This window comes from Herpailurus yagouaroundi, unplaced genomic scaffold, assembly GCF_014898765.1.
Source record: "Herpailurus yagouaroundi ecotype Mexico unplaced genomic scaffold, PumYag 191, whole genome shotgun sequence".
Lineage (NCBI taxonomy): Eukaryota > Metazoa > Chordata > Mammalia > Carnivora > Felidae > Herpailurus > Herpailurus yagouaroundi.
Window position 1 is genome coordinate 11,090,522 of NW_024412422.1, and position 19,952 is coordinate 11,110,473.

The 19,952-nt window shown below is 49.4% G+C and overlaps 1 protein-coding gene across 1 annotated transcript in view; it reads right to left on the reverse strand.

Annotated features, from left to right (window-relative positions):
• ALDH2 (aldehyde dehydrogenase 2 family member) overlaps positions 1-19,952 on the reverse strand; it is a 28,391-nt gene that overhangs the window by 4,796 nt on the left and 3,643 nt on the right. The window contains exons 2-10 of the mRNA XM_040443848.1: positions 11,509-11,613; positions 10,353-10,493; positions 9,187-9,266; positions 6,966-7,077; positions 6,387-6,515; positions 5,832-5,945; positions 4,092-4,194; positions 3,339-3,523; positions 974-1,138 (exon numbers count right to left, since the gene is read on the reverse strand). Of these exons, the coding sequence (XP_040299782.1) occupies positions 974-1,138; positions 3,339-3,523; positions 4,092-4,194; positions 5,832-5,945; positions 6,387-6,515; positions 6,966-7,077; positions 9,187-9,266; positions 10,353-10,493; positions 11,509-11,613 (1,134 nt within the window). The remainder of the gene's footprint in view (positions 1-973; positions 1,139-3,338; positions 3,524-4,091; positions 4,195-5,831; positions 5,946-6,386; positions 6,516-6,965; positions 7,078-9,186; positions 9,267-10,352; positions 10,494-11,508; positions 11,614-19,952) is intronic.

Below are 19,952 nucleotides of genomic sequence, written 5' to 3' on the forward strand. Positions count from 1 at the left end.
AGGAACAGAAACTGGCCCAACCAGCGTGCAGGTGGGGAGCAGGGAGGAGGGAAATGGAGTTCCAGGCATAAGCACACCCAGCGCCCATCCTCGTGCTTCCACTAATAGGAAGCAGGACTTCTTGAAGAAATGGCTGATTCCAGGACTGCCTGGTGAGTGTCAAGACGGGTGGGAGAAGAGTGCCAAGAGCTCATCATGGTTGGAGCAGGGCTGTGAGATGGGGCATCGTGGAACTGGTAAAGGAGAGGCACCCCCCAACCCTTCTGGAAAATTGATATTTGAGATTTCAGAAAAGGCATCAAAGTAGTCATGATGGAAAAAGAGGCAGAACTCTGCTGGACTTTCTTACCCTGATTTTGCATTTTAATATTATTTTATTTTGAATTATATATGAAAGGGGAAATACTTTCCCTGCATAAAGCTGCTAAGAGGCTTAATCCGAGGGAAGCGGAGCACGTGTGAACCCCATGAGGGCAGGGAACACGTCTTGGAATACCTCTGGATCTCCAGGGTCTGTAAAGAGCCTGGCACATAGTAGGCATTCAATAAATACTTGTGAAGCGAATGAATGAATGAGACAGAGCTGCTGCCCTGTGCTCAAAATGAGTGCCGAGGGGGAGATCATCGGGAATCTTGCCGTGTGAGGAAGTCACAGCCCTTTGGTCTAGTCCACTGTCCTGCTTATATGAAGATCATAAAAGGGCTGAGCAAAATCATTCCTTGACTCCTGGCTCACAGGGAGCAGAACACAAAGGGCCTGGAGGCCATGCAAGGAAATTTGGAAGTTCTCCCCAACAGTGGGTGGAGGTGGAAGAGGAGAGTGACCAGATCAGATGGAGTTGTAAATAATTTGTCTTAGGCACAGAGCCAGGATTTGGCCCAAAGCCAGCAGAAGGATCATGGTATGAAGATACCAGACTTAAATGTCTATTTCTCCTAAAAACATTCCCCAGAGTGCTGGCCCCATGCTAACCTCCTCCTTGGCGATGGTCATGCCGTCTTGCACATCTCCGAACACAGTGGGCTGGATGAAGTAGCCACGGTCAGCAGCCGCCCCTCCACCACACAGCAGCTTCGCCCCCTCCTCCTTCCCAGATTTGATATAACCGAGGACCTTCTGAAACTGAGTTTTGTCCACCTGCAGGGGCGGGAAGAAGACCCAAATTTCAGAGACACTAGGGCCAGACCTCTCCTACTTCAGGCTTCTAAGTGCACAGGCAGTGGGACAATGGGCCAAGCTTAGGAATAAGCAAGGCACAGGGAGGAACTACAAAGGGCCAAAAAACATAAGAAAAGGTTCGACCAGCCTCATTAAGCCCTCAAAGAAATGCATATCAAACCAACCCATCGTTTATTTTCCAACTCTGAGGTTACTAAGAATTTAAAATAGTAAGAAAAATACACGTGCTTGCTTTGGCAGCACGTAGACTAAAACTGGAACAATAAATACATCAACAATAAATACAATCCTATTTTTGTTAAAGATACAAAAATGTAACGGTTATCTATGGGGAAAGGACATGGAAGGGGGCCACAGGAGTCTTATTTTTTCCTTTAAACACTTATTAAAATTTCTATACAAGTTTGTATTACCCTCCCTACGAATTAGATAGCCACAAACTACAAAGAAAAACGAGAGAGAAAAAGAGATGTTGGGATTCATAGCAGCACTATTCACAATAGCTGAAAAGTAGAAACAACCCAAGTACCCATCAGCAGATGACTAGATAAAGAAAATGCGATATATCTATACAATGGTATATTATTCAGCCATAAAAGGGAATAAGCTATCAAGTCACAAAAAGACACGGAGGAAAGCTAAATGCACACTGTTAAGTAAAAGAAGCCAATCTGTAAAGGTTATATACCGTATGATTCCAGCTGTAGAACATTCTGGAAAAGGCAAAACAGGGACAGTAAAAAGATCGGTGGTTGCCTAGGGTTGCGGGTACAGAAGGCATGAATAGGTGGAGCACAGGGGAATTTTAGGGCATTGGAACTATTCTGTATGATACTGGGCCGGTGGATACAGTCTTTATACCTTTGTCCACACCCACAGAATGCAACACCAAGAGTGAACCCAAAGGTAAACTACGTTCTTTAGTTAACAATAATATATCACATTGGCTCATCAGCTACAACAAATGTACCACACGAGTGCAAGAGGTCAAGGTCAAGAATCAGGGAAACCAGGGGCGTGGGCTGGGGGAGTGAAGAGGTGTATGAGAACGCCGTACTTTCTGCTCATGTTTCTATAACCCTAAATGGCTCTAAAAAATTGTCTGTTAATTAAAGGAGGAAAAAAAGACTGCCTTGGCCAGCCCTGGAGCCTGGTGAGTGGACACCAGCAGCACACACCTTCAGGGGGATGGGGCCTGCAGAAAGGCACGCGTGGACCCCAGAAGTGGGCGCAGGGACCTGTGGGAGCCAGGAGCACCCCTGACCCTGTGGACTCCTCACTTCTGGGGGAGGCCAGTGCATGACCCTGTGGAGAGAGAGCCCGGGACAGGCTGGGTCTAAGGATAATGCTGGAAAAAGGCCCAGGATATGAGAGGAAATGGTGGGCAGAGGCACTATAATTTTTTTGTTGTAATTATTATTGACTATAGTTTTATTGGTTAAAATGAATACATGTTCCTGGTTAAAAAAAAAAAAATATATATATATATATATATATACACACACATACATACACATGTTTGTTTAAACCAAATAGCTCAGAAGAGTATAAAGTGAAATAAAGTCCCTCTGCTACCCATGCCATGGCCCTCTGTCCCACTCCCCAAAGATAACCATGGTTAACAGATACCTGTGTGTCCTTTTAGTAGATGCATTTTTATGGATGGCCAAGGTCTTTTTTTGCGAGAGAGAAAATGAGAGCAGAGGAGGGACAGAGACACAGGGAGACTAAGAATCCCAAACAGGCTCCATGCTGTCAGCACTGAGCCCGATGCGGGGCTCGATCTAATGAACCCGTGAGATCATGACCTGAGCCGAAATCAACAGTAAGATGCCTAATCAACTGAGCCACCCAGGCACCCCAACATGCATTCCTTTTTACATAGACATTTCTGGTACTTATTATGTGTAAGAAATTTACATATTGCTTTCTATTACTGATTTCCACTTCAAAGCCAGCCTGTGAGTCAGGAAAGGTGGTCATTATGGATGAGCAAACAGTGGCTCAGAGAGGGTATGTGGCTTCCCAGGGACACACAGCTGGTACATGGCAGAACTGAGACTTGAAGCCAAGGCTGCCTGCCTCTGAATTTGAGACCTTTGCTGCTTCTCCATGCTAACTCTGGACACCCTGACCCACCTGTAGCAGCTGGGCTCACCTGTGGCCCCTGCTCCGTCTGGCTGTCAAAGGGGTTCCCAACTACACGAGACTTGGCCCGGGCGACACTCCGCTCCACAAACTCAGCATAAACATCTTCTTGCACAAAGGTCCGGGAGCCCGCACAGCAGCACTGGCCCTGGTTGAAGAACAGGGCAAAGTGGGCCTGCTCCACGGCCCAGTTCACTGGGGGGGGCAGAAAGGCAACCATGAGAAGAGACAGAGGACAAACCTTGCCCCAGGGGCTGCCTACCCCCTTAACCTGTTCACGCCACCAATAGGACCCTGTGCCCACAAGACAGACCTGATCTCTCCCTTCTTGGGGTGTGGACACCCAGCACACAGTCACAGAAAGAGTGGCAGTCACAGCCCTCCGTGGTAACAGACGAGGGCGGTGGGAGGACTGACCCAGCCAGCCTACAGCACTCGGGGAAGGCAAATTGGGGCGCCAGGCAGGACCAGGAAAAGGGAAGAAATGGAGGAAGAGCAGTCTGGCCCAAGAGAAAGTGTGCAGTAGGGTTGGAAACGGAGCAGCCCAGCTCGGCTGGGTGACGGAGCAAAGAGGGGAGACGCCAGGGAGAAACCGGGTCATGCGGGCTGGAGGGCCACACTGTAGACTCTGACTTTGATCCTGAGGCCCGGGGGCCAGAAACCGAGTCCAGTGGGTGCTGACGCTCATAGAAGTGACTGGAACCACAGTATGGGCAGCCAGCGGCTGCCTTCACCCCACACCTCCTCCTCCCAGAAGACTTACTGTCTGCATCTGACATAATGATATTGGGGCTCTTTCCCCCCAGCTCCAGGGTCACTCTCTTGAGGTTACTGCTCCCTGCAGCAATCTGGATCAGGTGGCCAACCTGTGCGGAAGCAGAGACCCAGACAAGCTCTCAATAGCAGGAAAAAAAGAACCACATGCTCTCCTGGACACAGGCCGAAGGATCCCACAACTTGAGGGAGCAGCTGGATTACAAGAGACCAGGAGAATTTCACCAAATCTATTCACTTACCCCTGCTGCCCCATGCCTCTGAGCTCCTAAGATGACAGTGACTGTGACCACATGAGCAGAGTCACTACTGTGTGGCTTCTACATGCTGAGCACTGCCTACAAACCAGACACTGTGCCGAGTGCTTTGTGTTTGTAAGTTCAATCCTCGCAGTGACCTCAAAGATAGACAGGACTCTTTTCCTTGATTTAGAAATGTGGGCACTGCGGCTCAGAGTGGTCAAGTCACTTGCCCTAAGTGGTAAATGTGGCATTAGAACTCATACTCAGGCAGCGTGAATCCATCACCAGTTCGAACCATTATCCTGTCTCCTTCCCACAGTGTTGTGAGGGTGGTCCCCCAGCCCATGGCATACTCTGTGAGGGCAAGGGTGAGATACTTCTCACCTCCTTATTCCCAGAGCCTGGCACAAAGCCGCCCTGAACCTATTTGAATGAACACATGCATCTCTGTCAGGAAACCGTCCCCTCTGCAAGATTCTCAAGATTGAGGCATAAATGTAGGCACTAACAAAGCAAACAAAGAACTGGGACTGTATTACCTCGGCATCATTTCTGCCCTCCCGGCATTGCCATCACTGCGTACAGACTGAATATTTGAAGGTGTCTTTTTCTCAGGGGGAACTGTCTGAAGAGCATGTTCATTACATTATTCAGTGTGCCTTCTCTGAAGTCATGCACTGAACCCTCCCAAGAATTCAAGGAGAGGAAAAAGTTCCTCTTTAGAAGGAATTCTGTCGCTGCTTCGAAGGAGATGATGTGTAGGGAATCCCCAGACACCCTGCTTCTCCAGGGCCTGGCACAGAGCAGCATAATCCCCTTGCTCATTCATTCATTCATTCATTCATTCATTCATTCACTTATTGAGCACTTGCTCTGAGCCAGACCTTTGCCCAGCACTTGATAAACTTCATCTTACTGGTTCCCATCCTAGGAGATGAGGCGGAGGCTGTGGGAGACTAAGTGACTTGCCCACGGTCACACAGCTGGCAAGTGCTACTGGAACAGTAAGACTCTGAAGCACATCATCTTTCCCACTACACCATACAAACCGCCTCTACCGCCTAGATATTGCCATCCTCATTTCAAAGACAACAAATGGAGCCCCAAAGACATTCAGTGAATCACCCCATGTCACAATGGTGAGGCTGGGATTGGAACTCCTGTCTTTCTGAAGCCCATGCTCTGTAACTGTCAGGGCAGTGCTGGTCAAGGAGCCTGACACAGCTGAGGGGCTGGGCAGGCAGTCACGAATTCGGCCTCTTTATTCCATGCATGATGCTGGCCCTGAAACAGCATCCAGAGCGTCAACCAACCCATGAAAGGCTCCACTCTGACAGTCACTGCCCTCGCTCAAGCTACTCAGAGGCAGTCTTGGGGGAGCCCCCACCATGCATCACCCAGAGGCTAATCTTCAATGCTACATCCTTGAGGACAGTGGGAACTTGGGTCAAATGTACCACACGCTTGAGATCCTGGTGATGTCTTACCTCAGTGGAGCCCGTGAAGGCTACTTTGTCCACATCCTGATGGGAGGCGATGGCAGCTCCAGCTGTGGGGCCAAATCCAGGGATAATATTGACCACACCAGGGGGAAAGCCAGCCTGTATGCAAACAGCCAGGGACACTTGGAATCATTCTCCTGCTCCAAAGGGTTTGGACAGAAAGACAAACACCCCTCCCAGAGAGACTAAAGCAGCCTGCCTGGTACCCGAGTAAGCAGATGCCAGTCTTGTGGGGTACTGCTCAGGAATTCCAAATGGCATGGCAGAGAACCTGCTATTGGGGGTTCCCTGTGGCTGTTGCCTCTTCTCAGTGGCATTCACTTAGAAAAATTTTCATTCTTCAAAGGGGTCTGGCAGTGAAACTATCGTAGATATAAGGTGAGAGGGGCCATTCTGGCTGATCTGTGATGAGGTGTGGGGGTTGAGGAGGGCTTGGTCCCTGCTCTACAAATACCCGCCCTCCTAAGCCCCCTCCCCCCCCCCCCAGGAGCAAGTCTGTACAAGGGCATTCAGAGGTCAAGACAGACACAAACCACACACCTCCTTAATGAGGTTGGCCACGTAGAGGGCGGTGAGTGGAGTCTGCTCAGCCACCTTCATCACAACCACGTTTCCGGTCGCCAGGGCTGGGCCCAGTTTCCAGGCTTGCATCAGGAGCGGGAAGTTCCACTGCAAGAAAAAACAGCCGCTCCTGGAACCTCAGCTGAGGGCTGCAGTGGCCCATGAAAGCGGCAGCCCAGGTCATGGAAGCAGCACTGGCATCTCTGAGCCCCTGGAGCTACCCCCACGACTCAATTGTGAGTTTCAGACGGATGGACACAGCAGGTGGACCAGAACACAGTGACTCATGCTTGTTAGAGCTTTCTCCATACTAGGCTCTGTGCTGAGTGTCCCTTCCGCTTTTCAGGTAAGGAAACCGAGTCTTGGGATAAAGGATTTGCCACGGATGGCAGTGCTGGTTGGCTTTTTAAAGCCTGTGTTCTTAGCCACCACCCAGGCCACCCTCTGACATCACCCCGCAGACACCCCCCCCGCCTTTGTAATTAGCCTGTTGGGATCGCTGCATCTCAAGGCATTCCTGATAAACCTTCATTTGTTTATTATGAAGCTGGCACTCACCGGAATGATCTGCCCGCACACCCCGACAGGTTCATGGCGGGTATAACTGAAGAAGTCCCCATCGATGGGAATGGTTTTCCCATGGTACTTATCAGCCCAGCCAGCATAATAACTTTAAAAAAAAAGAAAAATCCAAGCTTAATCAATGACAGTCAGGGACCCCTGTGAACCCTGGCAGAAAGAGAAGATTCAGACCCAATTAAGTCTTTCTGGTAATTGCTCTTACTCTTGGCTTATTTCCAGAAACACTTAAATAGCTTCAAGGGGCACAGTAATCCACTCTGGGTAACTAACCTCTAAACCTCAGAATCACCTAGGTTGCTTGTGAAAAACACCACATTCCCGGCACCCACTTCCAACCTACTCAATCTGGAGCACTGGGGAGTCCCAGGAATCTGTATTTTTAAGAAATAAACCAGCCCAGCACCACAGATTAGCATGAGAGCCATGGACTGAGTCTGGTAGAGAAGTGCAAACCTATCCAACAGCTGGTACTTCCTGTATGCAGAGCCCCAAACTAAGGCTGGGGGAACAGCCACCAGAAACAAATCCTCAACTGGCCCAACCCCTTGGAAAGTTTACCACCTAGATGCACAGGGACACAGGGGACAGAAAAGCCCAGCAGATTAGAGCGGGGGAGAAAGGAGCAGTGTGTTTCCAGTACATAATGATTAAGTTTTCAGGGCAGTAGGAAAAACGAGAGAGAAGGGGAAAGATGGAATGTGCGGTAACAGGAAGAGTTTTGAAATAAATGTGACTGCCAGGGAGAATCTGAGCCCCAGGCTGACCTGGCTTTGAACACAGGTCTGTGAACCTGGGGAGAAAGGCAGCCAGGGAGTTACCAATCTATACAAGGGAAGGCACGGCCGCTCCCTTCCCACTAGCCTGTATTACGTGGGTTTTCAGGCCTCAGAACGGTTACTTAATCAGCACAAAGGCATATTCCTAAAATCAGGAAGGCATGGGACTCTGCCCAAGCTTCAGCAGGCTGCTCTCTCTGGGACACCCTTGCAGAGTGTTCTAATCTTGCCACTCCTGTCATTTGGGACTGGAAAATTCTTTGATGTGCAGGCTGTGCTGTGCACTGTAGGATTTTTAGCAGCATCCCTGGCCGCTGCGTGCTAGATGCCAGTAGCACCCTTCCCCCCATGCTGTGACAACCAAAAATGTCTCCAGACATTGCCAGCTGTCACCTGGGAGATGTGACTACCCTGGTTGAGAACCCATCATGTTGTACAACCCCCACTTTTCTGGCACTGCTTCTTCCCCTCTTTGTCCCCAGCGTCATAGGGGGAGCAGTCCCCCCGTGCACAATGATCTGTCTACCCGGACCACAACTGATCAGATTCAAGGCCAGCCAATCAGGGTGGCATCTGGCCCCTGAGTCTGGCATTAGACTTTGGCACTTGGCAGGAATTCGGCATTTGGACTAAGGGACTGCGGTGTAGTCTGGTAGGATCACGCATACGGAAGCAAGCCCAGGTGCGGAAAGCCGGCCTCCAGCACACAGACTGGCCCCGAAGGAGGTGAGAGGTAATCGAGAGAAGGATGAAGCAAGAGGGCCAAGATGCGCCGTGGTGATGCTCAGCGACCTTCTGGATTCAAGACCCCCAACTCTCTTGAGTCTACTTGTTAAGCTACAACGCAAAGGACCCTCACAAAGCTCTTATTCCTCAGCCTGCATTTCTTGGTCATTAGGATGTTTGATTAAACTAAACCCAAAGCCAGCAAGAAGGAAATAATAAAGACCAGAACAGAGACAGATGAAATCGAGAACAGGAAAACAACAGAGGAAATCAACAAAACCAAAAGTGGGTTCTTTCCAGAAGTCACCAAAATGACAAAGCATTTGCTAGACTAAGAAAAAAAGGTAGAAGACACAAACAACTGAAATCACAAATGAAAGCAGGGACATCGCCAGATAAGAGAATGTGTAAGAGAATGTGAACAACTGTAGCCAACAGACAAGATCACCTACATAAAATGGGCAAATTCCAACTAACGTACAAATTACCAAAACTGCCTCAAGAAGGAAGAGAAAATGCTTATGAGTAAATTACAGTTTTGAAATCGAGGGATTTTCTCATAAGACAGAGTCTCATAGAACATGTTTCTCCAACTCCTGTGATCCTTTTACACATTATCATTCTATTTCTCCCCCCGCAACACTTGCTCCCCTGTGGCACAGCCAGAGCAAAGAACAGGAAGCCCGAGCCCGTACCGGAGGCATTTAAGGACCATGTCCAAATCCACCAGGTAGGAGATGACGTAGGGCTTGCCGTTATCCAGCGTCTCCAAGGCCTGAGAAGAGAGAACGACGAGCACAGAACTGCAGGCACAGGACTGCCTTATAGCACTCGTGGTAGGGGACGACCAGCGCTGAAGCTCAGCATGGATCAGGGCTGACGGCCACTTCGTGCCATGGAATGCCGTGGCATTTCTGGCCCATCGCCTCTCCCTCTCCAAAGACAGGAAAGTGAGGGGTGGGGAGGGTATGGTGCACCAACAAGCACACGTTTCCAGGTTCTGCTGTAAGCCACATCTGAGCCCTTGCTGGGAACAAGAGACTCACATGGGAGCTGAGAGAGCAGGGTGCCAGTGGGTAATGGTGCGAATCATCAATCACGAGCTAGAAAGGGGAAACCAGCCTGCCCAGCCCAGTCTGAGAAGCACCCTTTAGGGTGAAACTGGAAGGACATGTAGGAGGTAACTAGGCAAAGGGAAAGGTACAACTGATGACAAAGGGAAGAGCACCCCAAGCAGAAGGAACAGCATGTGCAAAGGCCCTGATGCCTCAAAGAAGCCTAGCAGTCGGGAAGTTGAGGGATGGCTGGTGAGCTGAGCTGTAGGCGGCGGGGTGGGGGGGCGGGGGGCATAGTCCGGCATGAGTTGGGAGACGGAGTCAGACCTGGCAGGGCCTTATAGACCACGTTGAGAGAACAGGAGTTTATCCTAAGGATATAGAGGATGCCATGGAAGGCTTGAGACCATGGTATAATTTACTTTCTAGAAGGTTCACTTTGGCTGCTCTTTGCAGATTGGATTGGGGAGAGGCAAGGATGTTGCCTTCTGGTTTCTTCTGCTTCTGGCAGCCAGAAAGAAGGCCTGACATACGGAGGGGCTGTGAGAACAGTGTCCATCCCTGGGGGTCTCTGGGAAGGCTCCCCTGTGGCTCCCCTCTCCCTCTCCCAGTCTCCTCCTTTCTTAGCCATCATAGGAGACACCGAGAGTCTGGTTGGTACAGGGGTGGTACAGGGGTGTGTCCCAAAGGTGTCCAGCCTATGCCATTCTGACCAGTTACATGTCAGCAATGCAACCCCCTTCCCAGCTGTCCGTGAGAAGCCCATTCACCATGTGGGATGAGAGAGGAGGGGGCTGAGAACTCACTGCCAGGTAGGTCCGGTCCCGCTCAATCAGATCAGCCAGGCGGTTCAGCAGGCGGCCCCTATCGGATGCGTCCATGCGGCGCCAGGGTGAGCCCCACTGGAAGGCGTCCCGGGCAGCCTTTACTGCCTTGTCTACATCTTCCTGGAAAACACCCACCAGGGCAGCTCAGGCCTTCTCGGTGAAAACTGCCTCCAATTACCACGCACCCTGCTGCCAAGCAACACCCAGGGGGCTTCAGTCAATGCCTGTGTGGAAACCTGCCCCAAACAGTGCCTCCCCACCACGGAGGGCTCTCTGCCTGACAAGCTTCAGATTCTCCCTTCCAGAAGTCATGGAGGAAATGAGGACCCTGACAGTTTCCGTTTCTGTATTTTCTTTTTTAAGAGAGTATATAAATATTTTAGATCTGTATCTTCATTTTTTGTTAATGTTTTTTTACCTTGAGAGTGGGAGAGAGGCAGAGAGAGAGGGAGAGAGAGCATCCCAAGCAGGCTCCGTGCTATCAGCACAGAGCCCGATGTGGGACTCAAACTCACAAACCGTGAGATCATGACTTGAGCCAAAACCAAGAGTCAGATGCTTAACTGACTGAGCTACCCAGGCACCCCAACCGTTTCTGTATTTTCATTTCAGAGTCCACAAAAGTGTTCTGGAGAGAGTCATTCAGGGGCCAGTGCTTAGAATTTGATCATTTCCCCCCTCCTGCTAAGAAAGCAAGCCCAGCCAATAACCATCCCTTCTGAGATGACTGGCGGTGTCCCCCAAGTGAAGGTTTAACCAGCTTCCCCCTTCTTGGGGAAGCTGTAAAATAACACAGCTAGCATTTTTCGTATAGGGAAATGTATATCAGGAGGCTGGGAGCATGGTTTTCATTAATATTAAACATACTTAGGGATGCCTGGGTGGCTCAGTTGGTTGAGCATCCAGCTCTTGGTTTTGGCTCGGGTAATGAACCCAGGGTTATGGGATTGAGCCCTGCGTTGAGCTCTGCGCTGAGTGTGGAGCCTGCTTGAGACTCTCTCTCCCTCTGCCTCTCTCTCTCTCTCCCTCTCTCTCTCTGCCTCTGCTCCTTGACCCTGTTTGCTTGCTGTCTAACTTAAAAATAATAAGCCATCCTTGCCCACCCATGCCCTGAGGGTAAGTCACCAATTCTCACCTTGTCTCCTTCAGCTACCTGACAGATGACTTCTCCAGTGGATGGATTGACGGTGGGGAATGTTTTCCTGCTGACAGCATCGTGCCACTCATTGTTTATGAAGATCTACAGAGAGAAGGAAGAAAGTTCTCAGGACCAGCTCTCAACCCAGTGCTGAGAACCAGCAATTTAAAAAAAACAAAAACATCAGAACAAACCTGAATTAGCCTCTCAGAGTGATGTGGCATGAGGTTTAAAGCTCAGCCTTGGGGACCACCAAGTTGGAATGCCCACTCTGCCAAGGGACTTGGGGTGAGTTCTTGGCCTTGGTTTCCCTGATCTGGGAAATGAAGGGAATGAACTCCTACCTTATCAATTATCTGTCTCCATTGTTGGGTCACATCTCACAACTCAAGTGGCTCACACGACTTGTTATTTTCTTACAGTCATGCCCACTGACTGCGCTCAGCGGCACAGGGCTCAGCTGGGCTCATGTAGGGGCTTGCAGGGCAAAGGTACCCGGGACTGGGTGTGCAGGAGGGCTCTGCGCTCACAAGGCCTTGTTTCTGCCACCAAACTCCACTGGGCAGTGTGAGTCACAGGCCCAGTCCGGACCTTGGGGAGGGGAAGGAGCCTTCACCTTGAGAGGAGCAGCAAAGAATCTGCAACCATGTTTCCTCTACCACACTACAGCACAGGGCTGTTATTCAGTAAATATTTAGTGAACACCAACAACGGGCCCTGCTCTAAGGCTGAGGACACAGTGGAAACCCAACCCAGTAAGGACCTCTCTCTCACGGGAGCTGGTGTTCTGGTGGGCACAGACAGTAGAGAAGCAATCAGATACACAAGGCAACCTCAGATTGCAGTGGTAGGTGCACAGGAGAAAATGAGGATACAGAGAGGGTCCTGAAGTGGGGGAAGATAGGGAACTTCGGCTGGGATGGTCGGGTGGGTCTGAGGAGCAGATATTTCACTGGAGCCCTGACTGATGAAAAGGAGCCAGCCACAGGAAGAATGGGAGGATAAGCAGTCCAGGCGGTAGGAACTGCAAGTGCAAAGGCCCTGGGGTAGGAATTAGTCTGGTGCATTTGAGAAAAAACAAAAGTGGCCAGAGTTACTGGTGAACCAAGAAGAAGTGCTAGGAAATGGGGTCAGAGAAGGAGTGTGGGTCCTGCGAAGCCCTCAGTTCAGCGCCTGGCAGCAGCCGCTGTTTTCTGTTTTCCCTGTTGGGAGGTCTAACAGCAACCAAGTGGAGAAAGACCACATGGTTTTATGAAGTCAATGGCAGGGAGATGGAAGCCTCTCCATTCACTCAGAGAAAGGACCTTGCCCAAAGCTGCTTAATTAAGTGCCAGAATTTTCTCTCTGCTTCTAAGAGCCAGCTGATGGCCTCAGGGGATAACAGGGAAGAAATCTCACAGCAAGCTGTTCTCCTGCACGCTGGGGAAACTGGTGTGGTGAGGGGAGGGGGTATTTTGTCACTTTCCCAGGACTGCGTAAATGTCACAGTCAGGGTGACAGTCAGTCCAAGGCCACTGTGCCTTCCTTCCTCAAGGGCTCTCCTTGGCCCCAGCATCCCAAAATGGCCTGGCTTAGGACCCTGGGGAGTCATCTCCAGTTACTCTGGGCCACAGTCCAGGACCACAAACGAGACCAGGCCACCAAGCAAAGCGTGGAGTCTGGTTCATGCCAGGGCCAGAGATTTCAGGACTAGCAGGGCTCCGGGGAGGTCTGGCCCAACCTTGTGGTCAAGAGCAGGGTCAGGACGAGCACCAGATGAATCCGGGCTCTTTTTTTTTTTAACTTTTTTTTTAATTTTTTTTTTTTTTTTTTTTTTTTTTTTTGAGGGAGAGAGACAGAGCATGAGCGGGGGAAGGGCACAGACAGAGAGGGAGACATAGAATCTGAAACAGGTTCCAGGCTCTGAGCTGTCAGCACAGAGCCTGGTGCCGGGCTCAAACTCAGGAACGGTGAGATCATGACCTGAGCCGAAGTCGGGCACTCAACCGACTGAGCCACCCAGGCGCCCTGAATCCGGGCTCTTTTGATCCTTGTTGTGTCGCACGGGGCAAGGCATTGCTTTTGCTTCCTCGTCTGCAGAGTGGGAATCATTGCAGTGGCCCTCATCACGAGGCACGTGAGGGCTTCAAGCATATGTACCGAGCTTCGCATGGAGTTAAGTGTGCAATGCTGGTGCCGGTGGAAGTGGGCGCAGGAAGGAGCCGGTTAGGAAAGGTCCACCAGGGGTCACGTTCCCAGGCTCAAATTTGGTCTTTTGGTGGAATCTGCAGCTGTGCACCTAAGTAAGAGGCTCTTGGCATCTGGCAGGAGCACACAGGTAAACATCAGCTGGAGTCTCTGGAAGTATGTTCGTGTGGTTGGTTTTGCATTAGTTGGTTGATCGTTAATCTGGAGGGAATTGAGACCTTTATTGCCGAGAAGCAGGCAATGGGTAGTTTCCAGTGGAGGGAAGGGATGTGGCAAAAAGAATTCTGGGTGACTGTGAGTTCAAGTTGGACACGGCCACGGCTGGCCACGCCCTACATAAGTGCTTCCCTGAGAACCGGCTTCCTCCAGTCAGAGCCCAGGTCTGCCTTCAAGGAGGCCAGAACTCTTGTTTCTTAATCTCCATCTTCACGGTTTACATACAGGCCAACAGCAGGTTTGATTTTGAGGTTTTATTCTGGGTGGTGTAAAATGCACCAACCTCTAAGCCACACAGAATCTCGAATCTCGGCTCTGCCCCTCATCTGCTGTGACCTTGGGCTTCCAGATTGCTTCATGGGTCCCTGGGGAGAAGGTGTGTGGGGGCGGATGTGAGGATTAAATGCATCAAGGGGTGTAAAGCCCCTAAGCCAGGAGCCCGCCCGCACACAGTGGATCTTACCACAGCAGTCACTGCAACATTACTCTAGATCCTGTGGTGCTCTCAGGTTAAAGATTTTTGGGATTTGTATTATTTCCTGTACCGCGACATACTAAATTAGTTTGTTCTGAAAAAGTTTTAATTGTCATTTTGCAAAGATCAGGAAGTAGAGAGCAGAGAGTGGGCCAGTCAGCTGCTCTCCTAGTCCTCACCCCCTCCTCCCTGTCCCCCGAATCTTAGACTAGGACCCTGGGAAGACCACTCCCTGGCACCTGTTTGCCTTTCAAAGCCCTGAATTTGCTGGGTCACTTTCCGCTGTTGAATTTTCAACAATCCATCCTGCCTTCTAACTGATCAAATAAGTCGGAATCTGCCTAGCAGGAACCTAGAATCTTCCTTCTGTTTAGAATTCCCATTTCCCTCCTCCTAGAGCCAGACGTCAGTGGCCTCCCTGACCTGCCCCCCAACGGGGACGGATGGGCCTCTGCCATAGTTTTGCTTCAAGTGAGGAGAGCCTCACAGCAATTTCATTTATGTAAGCATGAGGGCAGACATCAGGCCAAATGTTTCATAACCTCCTGGCCCAAAACCCAAAGCTTCACTTCTCTAACAGGCTTAACTGTTAAGCCTGGGGGGTGGGGATGGGGGATGGGGCTCTCCCAGCTCACATTTCCTTATGCGAGTTTCTGGAAGCAGAGCAATATGCAGAGTGATATCCCAGTGACATTAGGAGCTGACACTTTGAATCTGGACTGCTGGCAAAACTCATAGAGCTTTTCCATCAACAAGCTTTATTTTCTTTTTTTTTTTTTCTTTTTTTTTTTAACGTTTATTTATTTTTGAGACAGAGAGAGACAGAGCATGAATGAGGGAGGGTCAGAGAAAGGGAGACACAGAATCTGAAACAGGCTCCAGGCTCTGAGCTGTCAGCACAGAGCCCGACACGGGGCTCGAACTCACAGACTGCGAGATCATGACCTGAGCCGAAGTCGGCCGCCCAACCAACTGAGCCACCCAGGCACCCCAACATGCTTTATTTTCTACACATTTTAACAGACACATCTCCCTTCGTTTTGTGTAAGTTGGGATTCATCATCCACGCAGTCGAAAGTTTTAACAGAGTGCCATCACCATGCTGAGCACTGAGTGAAAAAGCATCCTGGCTCCTTGAGCTAAAAAGTCCTGGGGAGGAGAGACACAATCTACAAGCCCACAGACAAAGCGAGAAGCAGAAACAAACAGGCGACAGTGAGGAACAGACCAGGAAGTCAGATGGCACCTGAGGGGGGGCGCCTGAAGGAAGAGCTTGGGGATAGGAGGAACCAAAAGGGCCCCGTGGCTGCAGAGTGAGGGGGCAGGACAGCAGAGGGGGCTCTGGATCCCACCCCTGCCGTGTGCAGGCGGCTGTGCTGGTGTTAGGGGTGCAGAGAGTACAGGACACACGTGTGAGCCTCCATGCTGTGTGGAGATCATCGGCTCTCCATTTCTTAACTTGCTTTTCTCACATTACTCCATAACCAGATGGCTCCATTATTTTAAGCAACACAGCATTCCTCCACAGTTTACATAACCATTTCCTACGCGTGCACTTTCAGGACAGTTTCCACTATTCCCAACGATGCTGCTGCAGCAAACATCCTTGGACGTGTACCTTTGTGAACTTGGGACAGATTACTTTACAGACGCCAAAACTGCTGAGTTAGAGGATTACACGATCCTTGGCCGCATCCAGAAACTTGGGTGGTGTGGTGAGTGCCTAGAAGTTGGGGCAGAGACAGCAGAGGTGGGACCCCAGGGAAGAGGCTTAACCAAGGTGAAGACAGAGCACTATTTCAAAGCCACCTCCACCCCATGGCAGTGGACAGTCATAATCTGCCCAAAGTCTCCGGTAAGAGGTTAAATGGTGTTCAGTAGCTCCAGTTTAAGGAGACAGGATGCTTTGATGGATGAAAGAACTGGGGATCTGTTACCTGGGAAATCTGCATCCCTGGTATATGTTACTTTCCCCAAGGGTGAGGGAGCAGATGGGGTGGTTCTCTGTCTTGGGGAGACTCGTGCTGGCATTTGCTTTTCAGTGGCAGTTAGGTAACTCATGTCCGATAGAGAGCAGATGCTATCTTTTCTATTACAAGATCCTGAGAAAATAAGTTCAAGACCAACACTGAATGCCACACACATTCACGTTTCTCCACATAATCCTCTAGAAACCTCAGGGTCAATTTAGAATTAAGGTCAAGGGCAGCGACCTCCCTTAGACTTGCTGGAGACATTCTGGCTCCTGATCCCAGCCCTCTCCTCCCCTCCTCAGCTCCCAGGGTCTTTTTTTTTTTTTTTAATTTTTTTTAAAAATGTTTATTTATTTTTGAGAGAGACAGAGAGCGAGGAAGGGAGAGAGAAAGAGGGAGACACAGAATCTGAATCAGGCTCCAGGCTCTGAGCTGTCAACACAGAGCCTGATGTGGGGCTCAAACTCACAAATCGTGAGATCATGACCTGAACCGAAGTCAGATGCTTAACCGACTGAGCCACCCAGGCGCCCCTCCCAGGGTCTTTCCTTATGGGTTCCTGGATTTTTTTTTCACCACTTCCACGATGGGAGGCTTGGTTCTACTATGGACTGTCTGCCATGCAGGCATCGTTTCAATTTGTTGGTATTCTTTGGGCTTATGATTTGGCAAACCCCTATCTTGCTGCAATCACTTCCCTTGTTGGACAATTTTAGCACTCCCTGCCTGTCTCCACATCCTTATTCACATTAATTCCCAAATGCTCTGAAAATACCCCTCCCTAAGTGGAAATACTGCGTTTCCATTCCTTGCTCCTGGAACACGAAATTACAAACACAGTTTCATAAATGGCAACCATTCATGCCTTCAATAAATATTTACTAAGCAGCAATTATATTCTGATTTCGGTGCTAGGTGCTGGGTATACACACGTGAACACAAACACGGCACCTCCCTCCTAATTTCAAATATTCCAAGTCAAGATATTACAAAGATGTGAATATCTACATCCTTGTTTGACCACAGGGCCTGGTCATGAGGCAGCACAGCATGTGGCTAAGGGCATGCATGTCAGAGTTGGACCTTGGTTTCATACTTACTACTTAATGTGAACATGACCTCCCTGAGTCTCAGTTTCCTCATCTGCAAGATGAGGTACTACGATACCTGGTTCGTACAGTTGCCGGAGGGATGAAAGGTGAAAATGTAGTTACGTGTCCTCAGCACAGGGCCCGAAAGATCCTAAGTGATCAGTAACCATGATTATTCAATCGGGGGAAACGTACACATGTCCACAACACACATACCTGTCCTTTCAACTTGACCTCAGTACCATAAACTTTCTTGGAGCCCAGTCACCTGTAACTCAGTGTGTTCCCACAGATTCTGGGGAGGCAGGAGGTAATGAGAAGCATTTGTATTCATTCATAACAGAACTGTTGTTAAAAGCAGAAGAATCTAGGTAGGTCTGGTAAAATCCTCTAATTCTCTGGGTTGCCTGAATCTATTATTTCTACAAAAGATCGTAAAACCTCCTACCCAAGCAATAAAACCAGTATGATCACTGTGGAGATATTTCACTTGATTCATTCAGCATAAAAGCCACTTCAAACCACTGCCTACCCCAACACAGGTTTTAGCTCATTATGTAAGAATCTCCCAAGGAAAACAAGGAAAACCAAATTCCTATTCTGTATATATTCTACCTGTTAGCAGTGATTATCTGCAGGTATGAGATAATCAGAGGCCTGTCACTTTCTTTTCTCTTTTTATGTTTGCTTACGGGTTACTTACTTTTAAAGAAACAAAATATTTAAAGAAAGCCAAAGTTCCCTACGGTCACTGCCTGCCAGCAAATTCCCTATGCAGCACCCCTCCCCCCCCCCACCCGACCCCCTCACCCCTGGCACTCACCGCCCTCACACCAATGAGCTTTTCCTTCCTGTACATTTTTATACATTTTATATGGAGATAGGTCTATTCACATTCAATGTAAAGTTTGGGGTAATTTTAATTAGTTTCATTCCCCCCCCCGAAACATTCATTGTTTTTCAGGCCCATTATTCATACAGCTCTAGCTAATTCCTGTAACTAGCACATGCATTGAATTATTCCTCCCTGTAACTATAACATATGTTGTTCATCTGCCTCCCTATGGATGGCAAGCTGGCTTCCTGAGTTTTTTGCCCATATAAACTATGTGACAATGAACATCTGTGCATGCCTATATATATTTCCAGTGAGTTTCTACCTCATAGACCTCTGTAATGTTTGACTGTTTGTACTGAGGATGTATTAATATTGTAATCAGAAAATTCTATATAATAGGGAGATCCTTTCTTAATTTCCTTGTCAGTTCTCCCTTTAGTTCCTGAGTGTTGTGGTCAAGAAGCTAAGAATAGAAGACACAAACTTAATTCACCCCAAGCCCCCATTTCAGCTTTCCCACAACCTAACTCAACCCTTCAGAAAACAAGTTACAACTACAACAGCACCCACATAATGGAGTGACATCGCATTATCTTGTAAGCTCAACAGCATCACTGTTCTCACAGCTTTTATTTACGGCTAAATAAATATGGAGGCACAGGGAGCCATGAGCCGGGCATTTGCTAAGGGCTGTATCAGGATGACCCCACTTCATCCTCACAGCAACCCTATCTATGATGTCGATGGGATTTTTACCCCATTGTACAGGTGTGGTAGCTGAGGTACAGAGCTCAGCTCTGTACCACCCTCCATATCGCCCTGTTCCCTGCCGTATTTTTCTCCACAGCACTGATTGCCTTGGCCACATTATGCATTTCCCTTATGTGTCTGTCTCCACCATCCAGGCCACAAACTTCCCACAGGCAGGGATTCCTGTCTGTTTTGTTTATTGGAACTGGGAGTGCTCAGGAAATGTCTGTTGAATGAATGAACCTGCCCAAGTCAGCACTAACGGGTGGCAGGCAGTCTGAGTCCAGAGCATAACATGGTATCTAACAATATTCTCTTCTTCATTATTATCAACCAACGTGGGGAGTCAGGAAGACGGCGGAGTAGGAGGATCCTGAGCTCACCCTGTCCCACAGACATAGCAAGAGAACAGCTACATCTATTCAACTAACTCTGAAAACGACCTGAAGACTGGTAGAACAGACCTTCCACAGTTTGTCATAAAGAGGAGGCCATACTGAAAAGGGCAGGAAGGGCAGAGACACGGGCACCAAACCCCTGGCGAGACTCCCACAAACAGAGGGACACCACAAGCACGGAGAAGCAAAAACGAGAGATCAGATCCTACACCAGGCACGCCCGGCACTGGGGTCTAACATTGGGAAGACAAGTCCCCATAGTATCTGGTGAAAATCAGTGCGGCTTGACTTCAGGAGCTTTTAAAATCCACAGAGCTTGGGGCGCCTGGGTGGCGCAGTCGGTTAAGCGTCCGACTTCAGCCAGGTCACGATCTCGCGGTCCGTGAGTTCGAGCCCCGCGTCGGGCTCTGGGCTGATGGCTCAGAGCCTGGAGCCTGTTTCCGATTCTGTGTCTCCCTCTCTCTCTGCCCCTCCCCCGTTCATGCTCTGTCTCTCTCTGTCCCAAAAATAAAT